The sequence below is a fragment of the Mobula hypostoma genome, chromosome 13 (assembly GCF_963921235.1).
Source record: "Mobula hypostoma chromosome 13, sMobHyp1.1, whole genome shotgun sequence".
NCBI classification, from domain to species: domain Eukaryota; kingdom Metazoa; phylum Chordata; class Chondrichthyes; order Myliobatiformes; family Myliobatidae; genus Mobula; species Mobula hypostoma.
The window spans coordinates 43014189-43026260 of record NC_086109.1 but is presented as its reverse complement, the minus strand read 5'-3'; the positions used below and the strand labels follow the sequence as shown (position 1 = coordinate 43026260).

Below are 12072 nucleotides of genomic sequence, written 5' to 3'. Positions count from 1 at the left end.
TGGACAACTACTGGGAGCGCCAGTAACAAAGAAATATATTGCTCTTTTAAAGGGGAAGTGAGGCAGCAGCTGGGGGGAGGCAAGAGTAGCTGGGGAACCATAATGGCAGTGATTCAAAAAGCTGACGAGACAGCCATGGATTATGCAGAGCGTAAATATCGAGCATATGAGGAGTATTCAGGGTTGGATAATCCAGGGAGGGACGACCCTGTCTTCCTAAAAATGCTGAAGGAAGGCCTGAGCTCAGCCCACCAGGAAGTTTTGGATTTAGGCATAACGGTAGGGTCCACCTACTCTGCAATAGTTTCGTGGGCCAGTGAGATAGACCAAAGAAAAGGCAAGGGAAATCATAAAGTGGGTATAGTGGATGCAGCTGCTGTGATGTCCCAGAGAGTGTGTTTTGCTTGCCGGCAGCCAGGGCACCCAGCAAAGGACTGTTGGACTAGGTATAAGACAGTGAAGGAGTTGATATGCTACAGCTGTGGCCTATCGGGACAGGGCTGAAGACAAAGGAATGTGATTAAGATGCTGTCAGCCCATAGGTATACAAAAGGAGCTGCATTCCTAAAGACTTGGAACAGCCTCTCTGTTTAACATTTGGTAGGTAGCGTTTAGGTGATGCTAGGATAGATATCGAGGTACATAAAATTGGGGGGGAATGTCAAGACAGGGCATTTTTGCTGCCCTATTTGAGCAGATCCTCCTAGGTTGGCCTTTCCTGATACAAATTTAATTTTGTCCAGGAGGACTAAGAGGGACTGTTAGAGTGATTTTTTGGGTAGATGATTTGTTAACACTTAAATGACTTTGGCCACCAGACTTCTATTTTAACTGTTTGACAATGCGCTTCCTAAAAGGGTGTGAATACCAGATGCTTCTGGTAGTTTGACCTGATGCTGTAGTTTCAAAGACAGTATTATCTATACATTATAAATATTAATTGTCTTCTATGTTAGCACGGGAAATGCCAAGTAAATGTATCGTAGGCTTAACTTACATTCCTAAAGGCTGTGGATACCAACCCAGACATGTTGGCGTCAGAAGGAAAGGATAGTGGGATATTTTGTATGTAGCTTCAAGAGGAAGCATCATCTATAACTTTTTAAGTAGCGATTGCCTTTGTGTTTAGCATATAAATATTGAGCCCACATTGAGCTAGCAGACCTTTCAACGGAAAGCATCGCCGTCCGTATGATGCCTACTGTACCTTGTTGTGTTGAATAAAGAAGCTGCTTTGTATCTACTAGTGACTGTCTCTCCGGTAATTTCATCTACGCTACAACATTGCCGACTGGCACAACAGGTACACAGCAGTTATCATTTCATTGTCTCTTCACTGAACCCTGGACAGCCAAGATGTTCTTCATGGACCATAGCTCATCATTCGATACTATCAACCCTCCCCCACCCACCAAAACTAAACAAACTTCAAGACCTGGGCCACAATAGCTCCTTTGTGCAACTGGATCCTCAGTCAGTTCAGATTGCTGATGACACCATTGTTTTTGGCTGAATCATGTGCTGGTGAACCAGCTGAGAATCTGGCTGAGTGGTGCCACAACAATCCTCTGTCACAATGGGGTGTTGGGAATGGACTCAAATGCAAGACACAGACACTGAAGTACAAGGAACCGGACTTGACTAGAGTAGGGACATTAGGATTCAGACCAGGAGCAGGGACAAGAATGCAGACTTGGGCTAGGGAGAGTGGGACCAGGACTAGAAACCATGGACTAGGAGACAATGCTTCGACTCAGAGTCAGAGACTGGACAAGGACCCAGTACCTAGGTCTTGCCTTGGGCTCAAAGCCCAGAACCAGGCAAGGACATGACATGGCTTCAGGACAGGACGTGGCTGGTGTCTGGGGTCTTGAGCTTGGCTGCAGGCCGGGGCCTTGGGGTCTTGAGCTTGGCTGCAGGCCGGGGCCTTGGGGTCTTGAGCTTGGCTGCAGGCCGGGGCCTTGGGGTCTTGAGCTTGGAATCCTCAAGGCTTGGGTTCTTGGAGCTTCTCCTGGGCAGGACACAGAACTACACCCCACAGAGGCAAGGACAGGGAGGGACAAATCCAACCACAGGGTAACAGCAATTGGCCTGGCTTACCCAACAGAGGCAAGGGACAGGAAAGGACAGAACCAACTGCAGGGTGACAGCAATCAGCCTGGCTTACCCAACAGAGGCAAGGACAGGAACAGAGCTCAATCCAGGGTGGCTCTGAGACTCAGGGCAGCCAGCAACCTTGGGTGGCCACAGAAACAGCCAAATCCATACCACAATGACTGCTCCAACAAGTGGCAACAAGGGTCCATGAAGCAGTGGTCCTCCAACTAGGCCTAGAGATCACAAATGGTTTCACTAGCCTTCCATCAGCAGGTTGCTCCAAGGGGGACTGCCAAGACAAACCAGCAGCCCACACTCACTCCCAAGGCTACTTATATTGCAAGCCCAAAGATGGGAATCAGGTGCCTATGATTAACTCAACCAAACGAGGGACAGCTGGAAGACCCGGAGTCCTGAGTCCACGGACCGGACCATGAACTGGAATGCAGACTTCACGGACCGGACCATGACATCCTCTCACTCATTGTCAGTAAGACCAAGGGGTTGACTTTTGACTTCAGGAGGAGGAAACCGGAGGTCCATGAGCCATTCCTCATTTGGGGATCAGAGATGGAAAGGATCAGCAACTTTAAATTCCACGGTGTTATCATTTCAGCAGACCTGTCCTGGGGCCAACACTAAGTGAAATTACAAAGAAAGTACGCAGTGCCTCTACTTCCTTAAAAGTCTGTGAAGATCTGGCATGGCATCTAATACCTTGAAAAGCTTCTATAGATGTGCGGTGGAGGGTGGTTCACTGTCTGCATCACAGCCTGGTACGGAAACATCAATACCCTTGAATGGAAAATCTGACAAAAAGTAATGGATATGGCCCGTACATCACAGGTACTGGCCTCCCCACCATTGAGCACATTCTTCATGGACTGTTGTCACAGGAAAACAGCATCCATCATCAGGGAGCCCCACCACCCAGGTCATGCTCTCTTCTTGCTGCTGCCATCAGGAAAAAGTTACAGGAGCCTCAGGAACAACACCACCAGGTTCACGAACAGATATTACCCCTCAATCATCAGGCTCTTGAACCAAAGGGTGAAACTTGACTCAACTTCACTTACCCCATCACTGAACTTTTCCCACGACCTGTGGACTCACTTTTAAAGTAACTTCATCAAAAGTTGTTGATATTTGTTGCTTATTTATTTATCATAATTATTCTTGTTTGTTTTTTGCATGTGCACTGCTTGTTGTCTTTGGCATACTCGTTCTCTCCCATGTTGTCATTGACTCAATTATGGATATTGGATGTATTGTGAATGCGCACAAGAAAATGAACATCAGTGTTGTATATGCTGATATATATGTACTTTGTACATTGAGGAGCTTCTAATAAGGGAAGAAATCTTGACATTCTAATTGCTGCATTGCTCATTGTGCACTTCAAATAAGTGACTAGAGGCTTTGCCACTCTCAATATGTAACAAACTTGTATAAAACTGAGTAACCAATGTGAAGGTCAAGGTCGGTAAGGTGAAGACCAAGGTCAATTATCATGATAGAAGCATAGAAAACCTACAGCACAATACAGGCCCTTTGGCCCACAAAACTGTGCCGAACATGTCCCTACCTTAGAACTACCTAGGCTTTACCCATAGCCCTCTATTTTTTTAAGCTCCATGTAGCCATCCAGGAGTCTCTTAAAAGACCCTATCGTTTCCGCCTCCACCACTGCTGCCGGCAGCCACGCACTCACTGCTACCAAGGTTACAAAGAGGTAAGATATCATTAAACTCTATAGATTGTTTGTGTAAGTAAAGGGCAGACATTGAGGAGTTTTCAGGTTCCATCAAACACGATTTACAGTTGGAAACTATTCTTTATTTCAGCACAGAGAGATAGAAGAAATTGAAGTCTAAATTAACTTATCAAAGGTTTTAGCGTTTGATCAAGGAAACAGTTTAAATCATTTATGTCCAAATATCTTACTGATAAAATTGCATTTGTGCAGAGCTAGTTGGGAATTGATAGCACCTCTCTTCTAGACACTCACTAATCTAAAGTTCAAAGGACATCTTTAATTGCAAGTTAAAATTTAAAGAAATTTTAAGACTCTCTTCAGAGCTAAATGACAAATATCCAGTGGCACTGATGATAATCATCACGAAGTGCTTTGAACAGTGATAATGGCACATACCAAAAGCTCCCTTCCTGCCACATTAGACACTAACCAATATGCTCAACACGGGCACCCCCAGAGCTGCGCACTGAGGCCATCGCTGTACACTCTACTCACTCATGACTGCAAGGCCAAATGCTAGAGTAATCATATTGTCAAGTTTGCCAGTGGTGTGGGTCTCATCACCAACGATGATGAGATGGCCTACAGAGAGGAGGTGGAACAGCTTGACACTTGGTGCTGGATAAGTAACCCCTTTGTCAATGTCAACAGGACAAAGGAGGTGGTTATTGACTTCAGGAGAACTTGCATCACTCACACCTTTCTTTACAGCGAGGAAAAATGCGAGCTTTTTCAAACTCTTGGGAGTGCTTATCTTGCGCAATTGCTCATGGTCTATGAACACCGACACAATCCGGGAAGCTCAGCAATGCCTCGACTTTCTGAGGAGGCTGAAGAAAGTTGGACTAAGCACATCCATACTCACATGATTCTATAGAAGCACAGTAGAGTGTCCTAACATGCAGCATCACTGCATGGTACAGAAACTGCACTGTGGTGGACAGGAAGGCTCGACAAAGTATAGTCAGAACAAACCGATGCTTCAGCAGCACCAGCCTACCTGCTATCATGGACACAAGTACAGGAAGCTGCCAGGAAAGTGCCTGTAACATCATGAAGGATCCCATCCATCCAGATCATTGGGGGAAAAGCTATGTAGCATCCACACCAGGACCACCAAACTCAAAAGTAGTTACTTTCCCAAACAGTAAGGCTGATCAACACCTCCACTATTAACCCACCCCTCCAAACCCCCAGCCATTATTCCCTGTCAGTCACCTGATGTACAGATATTCCTGTGTCTAACATTACTTTATGTACATACAATCAATATCTATATATAAAAGCTATCTTATGTTTTTATACAGTATTTATTGCGTTTTTACTTGTTATTGTGGTCTTTATTTTGTACTGCATCGGATTCGGAGTAACAACTATTTTGTTCTCCCTTATACTTCTGTACTTGAAATGACATGAAAACATCTTGAATTACACAATCTTGAAATGCCATCAGCATTCAAGTGGTGATCAATGTAATGAGACATCGACGCAGCCTCAACATGCTATACTGCTGTAAGATTTTACAATTTGCAATAAGTTATCTGCATAATGTCATCAGAATGCTTATAAAGGGAATGATCCATGAGGCTTACAGGACTTGTTATTTAAGCTTGATGTTTGTTTTAAACCATTTTCTGATTTTAACAATAGATAAAAACAATATTATCTACCTCTACAACTTATCACCTTGTAATGGAACTGACCGTAGTAAATGTTAGTTGCATAGTTTTATTAATGCAATCATTGATTTATTTTATAATAACTTTATTGTAAAAAGCAAAATAAGTTAGCAAAAAATCCAAATATCAAACTCACTCAAAAATAAACAGTAAAAAATATTTATATTTACATCAATTACTTTTGGCACATTAGTTGCAAAAACACGCATTGGTCATAGATCTTTATAAAAATGCATTGGCCTTTTTAAACAGTTTTAAGAATTAGGAATGATTTTTTTTCTCTAATTGAACAACCCTTTGAGTCAGCAAACCTTATGCACAACACACACCAAAGTGTATAAAAATAAAAAAAAGCTTCCTATTAGAAAAAGATGCATGGAAAGAACAGCAACGTCCATTCAGTTTGGGGTGTTGCTCTCCAAATAGCTGTTCGGTGAACTCTCTGGAGTAATGTTATCCACTATGGAGGAGAGAGAACGTAAGCTGGCACTTCCAGTGGACTGGCCCTTATTCACAGATAGTAAGTGTTCTAAGAGAAAACAACACAGATAATGAATCAATGAGACAATACATTTAAGGTTCAATAATTTGAAATGATAGATCATAAGAATTGAATGCCTGACTTATATGAGAATAAAGGCCATCTCAGAGATCACATACTTGCTGCTAGATGGATGAAAGTCATTGAAAATGGTTCAAAGTTCAAAGTATATTCATTATCAAAGTATTTATACAGTGTACAGATCCAGCTTCTTGCAGGCAGCCACAAAACAAAGAAACACAATAGACCCTGTTTAAAGAAAAACCCCACACAACGAAGACCATCAAACACCCAAAGTGTGATAAAAGAGCAAATTGTGCAAGCAATAAAAAGTGAATGACTAACAGAGAACACTGAGTCCCCAAAGGTGAGTCCACAGCCTCGGATTTGCTGAGGTGAGTGAGTCCCATGGCTGTAGGCCACAGCCATCAAGGCAGTTCAATGCTGTGTCAACAACAGCTGCAGTATCAGTTCAGCGCTGAAGCCCCTTGATCAAATTGTGCAAATAGTCACAAAGAAGGTAAACGTGAACTACAGAGTCTCCGATAGTGAGTCCACAGTTGAGGCGGGAATTCAGCGCTGAGGTGTGTGAAGCCCGATGGCTGCTTCCAAACCTTGCAGCATGGGACCCAAGTACCTTCCACTGGCTGCAGCGAGGAGAGAGAGAGACCAGTCAAATGCCGCCCGCTGGCGCTGAGCACCAACTCATTTTCCACCCTCATCCTTGATGATTTTAACCTGGCTTGAATCTTTAAATGGTGCAGAGTAATGTTCACGTTCCGCCATTGGGAACCAAATCAGCTACCGCAGCAATGGCCGCCCTGCACTCTTGTCTTCACTCTCATCCTTGCCGAATCCGCCAGGAATTCACAAAAGCACCAGATCATTTAGTTGGCTCAAAATACATCCTTAAAATGGAAATTACAGGCTGCAATGATCACAGTTCCTAAGTATATTTAGAAGAAGAAAAGGATCTAGTAGTTTTTTGAGCTGTCTGTAAGATGTCGCTGTGAGTTGCTGGCACCATCTTGCTTTCTTGGAGGCTGTAAATGCTGGAATCTTTAGTAAAATAATGTAATCTTTTTCTGTCGTCCTTGAACCTCCCCATAATGACTAGCTCTCTGTCTTTGTATTGAATGGCACAAATGTCTCACCAGCTAGATCCAAAAAGCATACTTTGTAGGTCTAAATCTGGATCATTATACCATAGATATCCACTAACAGCAACATAATGACGACAACTCACACTGTTGTAAACCACTAGGAAAGTGCCAACATGCTCAAGTTCAATTTCAAACCTCATATCCAGCCCATTGACAGTGCTACACAATATAGAGCCAAAAATACATCTTGTGACCTGTATTAACAGCATCTTTTCAACACATTAAGGCTCAATTTTTTCAATGACCTAATGTGCTTAACCCTTTAGCATTCAGTACTATAGTCTCCAATTGTTATCACCAAAAAAAATCCTGTTTCCTCCTCATGCTCCACAGAATTCCCAGTCCATGGATTTATTTATTTCAAGTTCCCTGTTGTTTCCAACTCCCAGCCTTATTCCCATTCCCATCTTGCATCTTCCGACCATTTAGACCATAAGATATAGGGGCAGAATTAGGTCATTTGCCCATCAAGTCTATTGGGCCATTTTATCATGGCTGATCCAACTTTCCCCTCTTTCCCCCAATTTCCTGCCTTCTCCCTGTATCCTTTCATGCCCAGACCTATCAAGAATCTATCAACCTTTGCCTTAACTATACATAAAGACTAAGCCTCCACAGCTGCCTGTGGCAAAGAATTCCACAGATTCACCACTCTCTGGGTAAAAAAATTCCTCGTCATCTCTATTTTAAAGGGACGTCCCTCTATTCCGAGGCTGTGTCCTCTGGTCTTAAACTCTTTCCCCCATAGCACCCTGTAATTTATTGAAATTCTACCATCCTCTGCTCCACCACAGATGTTAGGGTCATCTTCCTAATCTATCCTTTCACTACATCTGCCACCCATTTTCAAGACCTCTCTTTTCCATACAATTGTTCGATTCTCAGTATATCACTCAATCACTCACATGGCCCTTTGAATTATGTTCAGCCAAGATCGACAATACAGAAAATCTCTGATAAATAAGTTGTGTTATAAATTAAATTTTATTAAACCAATCATATCTATGTTATTTTCCATGTAAACCTGCCTGTGCTATTAACCGTGCTTATTTATTTATTTGTTTAATTTTATGTAGTGATTCAAAGCAGATAAACATGGAAACATAGAAAACCTACAGCTCAATACAGGCCCTTTGGCCCACAACGCTGTGCCAAACATGTGCTTACTTTAGAAATTACATAGGGTTATCCCTAGTCCTCTATTTTTCTAAGCTCCACATACCTATCCAGGAGTCTCTTAAAAGACCCTATTGTATCCAAATACAGACAGACCCTACCAGACCACGACACTCATTACAAATTAACCTACTAACCTGTACATCTTTGGATTGTGGGAGGAAACTGGAGCACCCAGAGGAAACCCATGCGCTTATGGCGAGAATGCATGCACCAGTCACAGAACAATGGTAGGATTGAGCTGGTGCTGTAATTGTGTTATGCTAATTGCCACAACACTGTACCATCCACTTTCTTCATAGACTGATATCAAAACATGTCATACTTCATGTCTAAAATTCTGCTGAGTTATTGATGGACTTTACCATGACTTCCTGGAGTTCTTTAGCTTTAATGACCCAAGCCAGAGTGACTGTGAAGGAATGATGTCTGATATGGAAGCTGCTCACTTCCCAGTCCACGCAAGTTTACTTGCTGATGGGCAAGCCAAGGAATGATGCTGTTGGTGCAAGTAACCAGAAGCTGGCACGTGTTCTGCTCCTGGATGAACACGGTTCATGGACTCCTGTTCAAGGGTTTTGTTATTGCCTCTCAAACATTGTGTTATGCCCATTTTTAAAAGGTGTAAGTGAAAGGTTTAAAGCATGATATTGAATAAGACAGTGAGATGGCAGGTCATTGGGGAAAATGATCTTCAAGGGCCCATCTCAGTTATGATTATATAAGTGGAAACTCTATTTCAGCTTCACCTCCTTTGCTGATAAATATGTACTCATTGTTTTAAACAAGGTAACAGATGTCTGCTAAATAGGCTTTCGTTCCACTTTGAATTGTAAAGAAATTCTATTGCTGGAAATCTGAGCTAAGAGTAGAAAGTGCTGGAAATACTTAGTAGGTCAGACAGCATCTCTGGAAAGAGAAATAGAAGGGATGTTTCAGGTTCCAGATCCTGCCCTTCACCTGAAACATTAACCATGTTTCTCTTTCCAAAGGAGTTGCATTTCCCCCTTGGGTCTTAATGGTACTAAAGTAGAAATAGCTCTTCTGAATCGAAGTAAACTGATAACTCAAGTTGATAAGAGCCCTGTGCAGACAGGCCGGTACCTACCGCTGGGAGTACTGTACGGAGTGTTACACTGATCAGAGGAGCAGCTCCATTCGGGACTACAAGAGGCGCTGCTTGATGCACACTCAATTGCCACGCCGACCTACAATTACAATAGGAAAACATGAGCAAGAATGTATTAACAGAGGGGATTTATAGTCAAAGTCCAAACCGCCTCTGCGTCGACAATCTTCAACATGTGCAGACCGACAACAGTTCAAATTTCTTATTTTCTCTCTATAGTTATTCCAAAGACTCCGCAAAGCACCTGTCCTCCCCGCGACACCTCTTGCTTGGATGAGAAATTAACTGGGTATCTTTCCCCCGTGCCCGTATCTGGCCTCAAGGGCCCATGACAATTTACCATCTGCCAAGAAAATAAATCCCCGGCACATTCCGTGCCTAGCTTTGTACATTTGCTTCTTTCAGTAAAGTGAGCGATGCGCATTTTCCTAAGTGCCAAATTTCATGGAAAACATTTACGTTTCTCCTTACCCTCCGCTTGGTGAAATCAACACATTACTCTAGTTTTCAGTGTTTTCGTCCCACTTTGATTTAAACTATTTCAGTTTGCCCCATTAAATTATGAAGATAATGTTCAACTTTTTATTGAAACCTATCAATCTTTCGTTAACATCACTCCAAAATATCAACTTGATATTAATATTAACGGCCCCTTTATGAAGAACACTGATTTAAATAAATAGCGTCTCGAGTAATTTCTACTATCAATGGCGAACTGGGTCCATGGAAGTTTCTACGCAGGAATTCCCTCATAAAAACAACGAAAACGCTTTAAACCAAACATTAGAAAAGTCACGCGCCGGGGCTCTCGGCGCAGTTGGCACTGAATTTGTCTTAACCTCACAAAACAAGCTGTAACAGCCACTGGCAGAACCACATCGCCCAGCGAGACAAAAACTTCTCATTTTTGAGAGATGCGTCATGGTTCCCCAGTCCTAGAGAAGGTGCCGGTGCCGGAGCCGGAGCAAAGGTGGGCGACGGGACGCGAGTGACCACACCACAGCTCAAAGTATCCAGGCCATCGGCGGACAGGGTAGCTCTGCTCGGATCCCTCTCGGGGTTTTGAGGTTGCCCATGCTAGCTGAAACGGCACGCGGACTGAGCTCTTTGCCCAAGCTGCGCGGATACTTGCCCCCTGACGCATGTTGCTGCCACTGTAGTGCAACTTCTCCTGTTGATTCAAAGTACTGAGCAGAGCCTGGAGCCTCTCGATGTACTGAATGGCGCTGCGAAGGATTTCCACTTTGGGCAGTCTCTGATTGGGATTCAGCAAAGTACTTCGCTTCAGAGCCTCGAACGCCTCGTTCACTTTCTTCAGCCTCCTCTTCTCCCTCAGTGTAGCCGCCTTTCTCCTGTCCAAGGTCACGGATTTCCTCTTGCAGGTCTTGCACGCCCACAGCAAGCACTGGCCGTGGCAGTCCTGCTGGAGTTGCTGCTGCTGGATTTGTTGCTGCTGCTGCTGGAGCTGCTGGAGCTGGAGCTCCGATACTGAGTACACGTGCTCGTCCAAAGCACCTTCCAGCGACCTGGCATCCGCGCTCAACCCCGACCCCAGCCCCAGCCGATCTTGGTACACGGGCTGCTCAAAACCTTGCAGGCGCGAAGGGAAGAGATTTTCATTGTCGAAAAACCGCTGGTCTGTAAAGTAGTAAGGGTTGGTTTCGAATAGTTCCATTGTCGGCGGGGCTTTTCTTTTCCTTCTCGAGTTATCTCTAGCACCAACTGCACAAGACTATGGCTGCGCCAACTGTTAGGCGGCATTTAAAGTCTCCGCTGGCATGAAATCACCGGGATATATATAGAAAGCGCAGAAATTCTATCCAACTCTTAGCTGTCGACGTGCATCAAAATTTCAGCCTGATTCCACCTATTCCCAGGAGTGTTGGTTGCGTGGACGAACTCACCGAAACTCAGGACCCAAATTGTGATTTAAAGACGTTTTCCAAAATGATCACATCCAGCCAGAACAGTTCTGGAAGGTCGCAGGGGCCGTTTTGGTGTGAAATGGCGAATAAAATAGCAACATGTTGGACCCGTTCTGTTCCTATGAATAAGGAGAATAGCCTCTTTAGGGTCTGGTACCTGCAGGCTTCTTGGGATCAGGCGGGAAAACCTGACTCATTGTGTTACTGTATCTCAGTATTGCAATGTTTGTTTCTCGAGAGTAACACTGTGACACTTAAAGCGATAGTGCCTTGCATTTTTTTCCCTAGAAACTCGGCACTGAAGCTAACTGTGCCAGCTCTGTTTCAAGATCCAAGAAGATCGTCACTATGACATATTGGGATTGTATTTTCTAACATGCAACACGCTTGGGGCAATGTAAGAGGTAAATGAATGGCTTGGCGGTGCACGGACGCGGCTCAGTTTGAAGCGCTCTTTACGTTGATGTGCTTTGACATGCTGACCACACTTGTGTCTCTGGATGCGGGGCGGGCAGCGAAAGGTCAAACCAAGTCCGTTTTCACTTTCACCGACAGCCTTCGCACCTTGTAAACGTTCGCAAGAAGTCCCCAAACTATTCCGGAGGC

General features: G+C 43.9%; 1 protein-coding gene across 1 annotated transcript; it reads right to left on the bottom strand.

Annotated features, from left to right (window-relative positions):
- Positions 1-5669: 5669 nt before the first annotated feature.
- Positions 5670-11256, bottom strand: myog (myogenin). Its single transcript, XM_063066490.1, has 3 exons — positions 10674-11256; positions 9521-9620; positions 5670-6061 (listed from the first exon to the last, which is right to left on the bottom strand). Exons 1-3 carry the CDS (start codon positions 11214-11216, stop codon positions 5931-5933), a joined length of 774 nt encoding a protein of 257 aa, XP_062922560.1. The 5' UTR covers positions 11217-11256; the 3' UTR covers positions 5670-5930.
- Positions 11257-12072: the final 816 nt, after the last annotated feature.

Coding starts and splice junctions, on each gene's coding strand:
- myog (XM_063066490.1), bottom strand. CDS start 11,216: ATGGAACTATTCGAAACCAACCCTTACTACTTTACAGACCAGCGGTTT. Junction 9,621..10,673: donor GCAGCAACATGCGTCAGGGG/GCAAGTATCCGC, acceptor TTGTAATTGTAG/GTCGGCGTGGCAATTGAGTG. Junction 6,062..9,520: donor TCCGTACAGTACTCCCAGCG/GTAGGTACCGGC, acceptor GTTTTCTCTTAG/AACACTTACTATCTGTGAAT.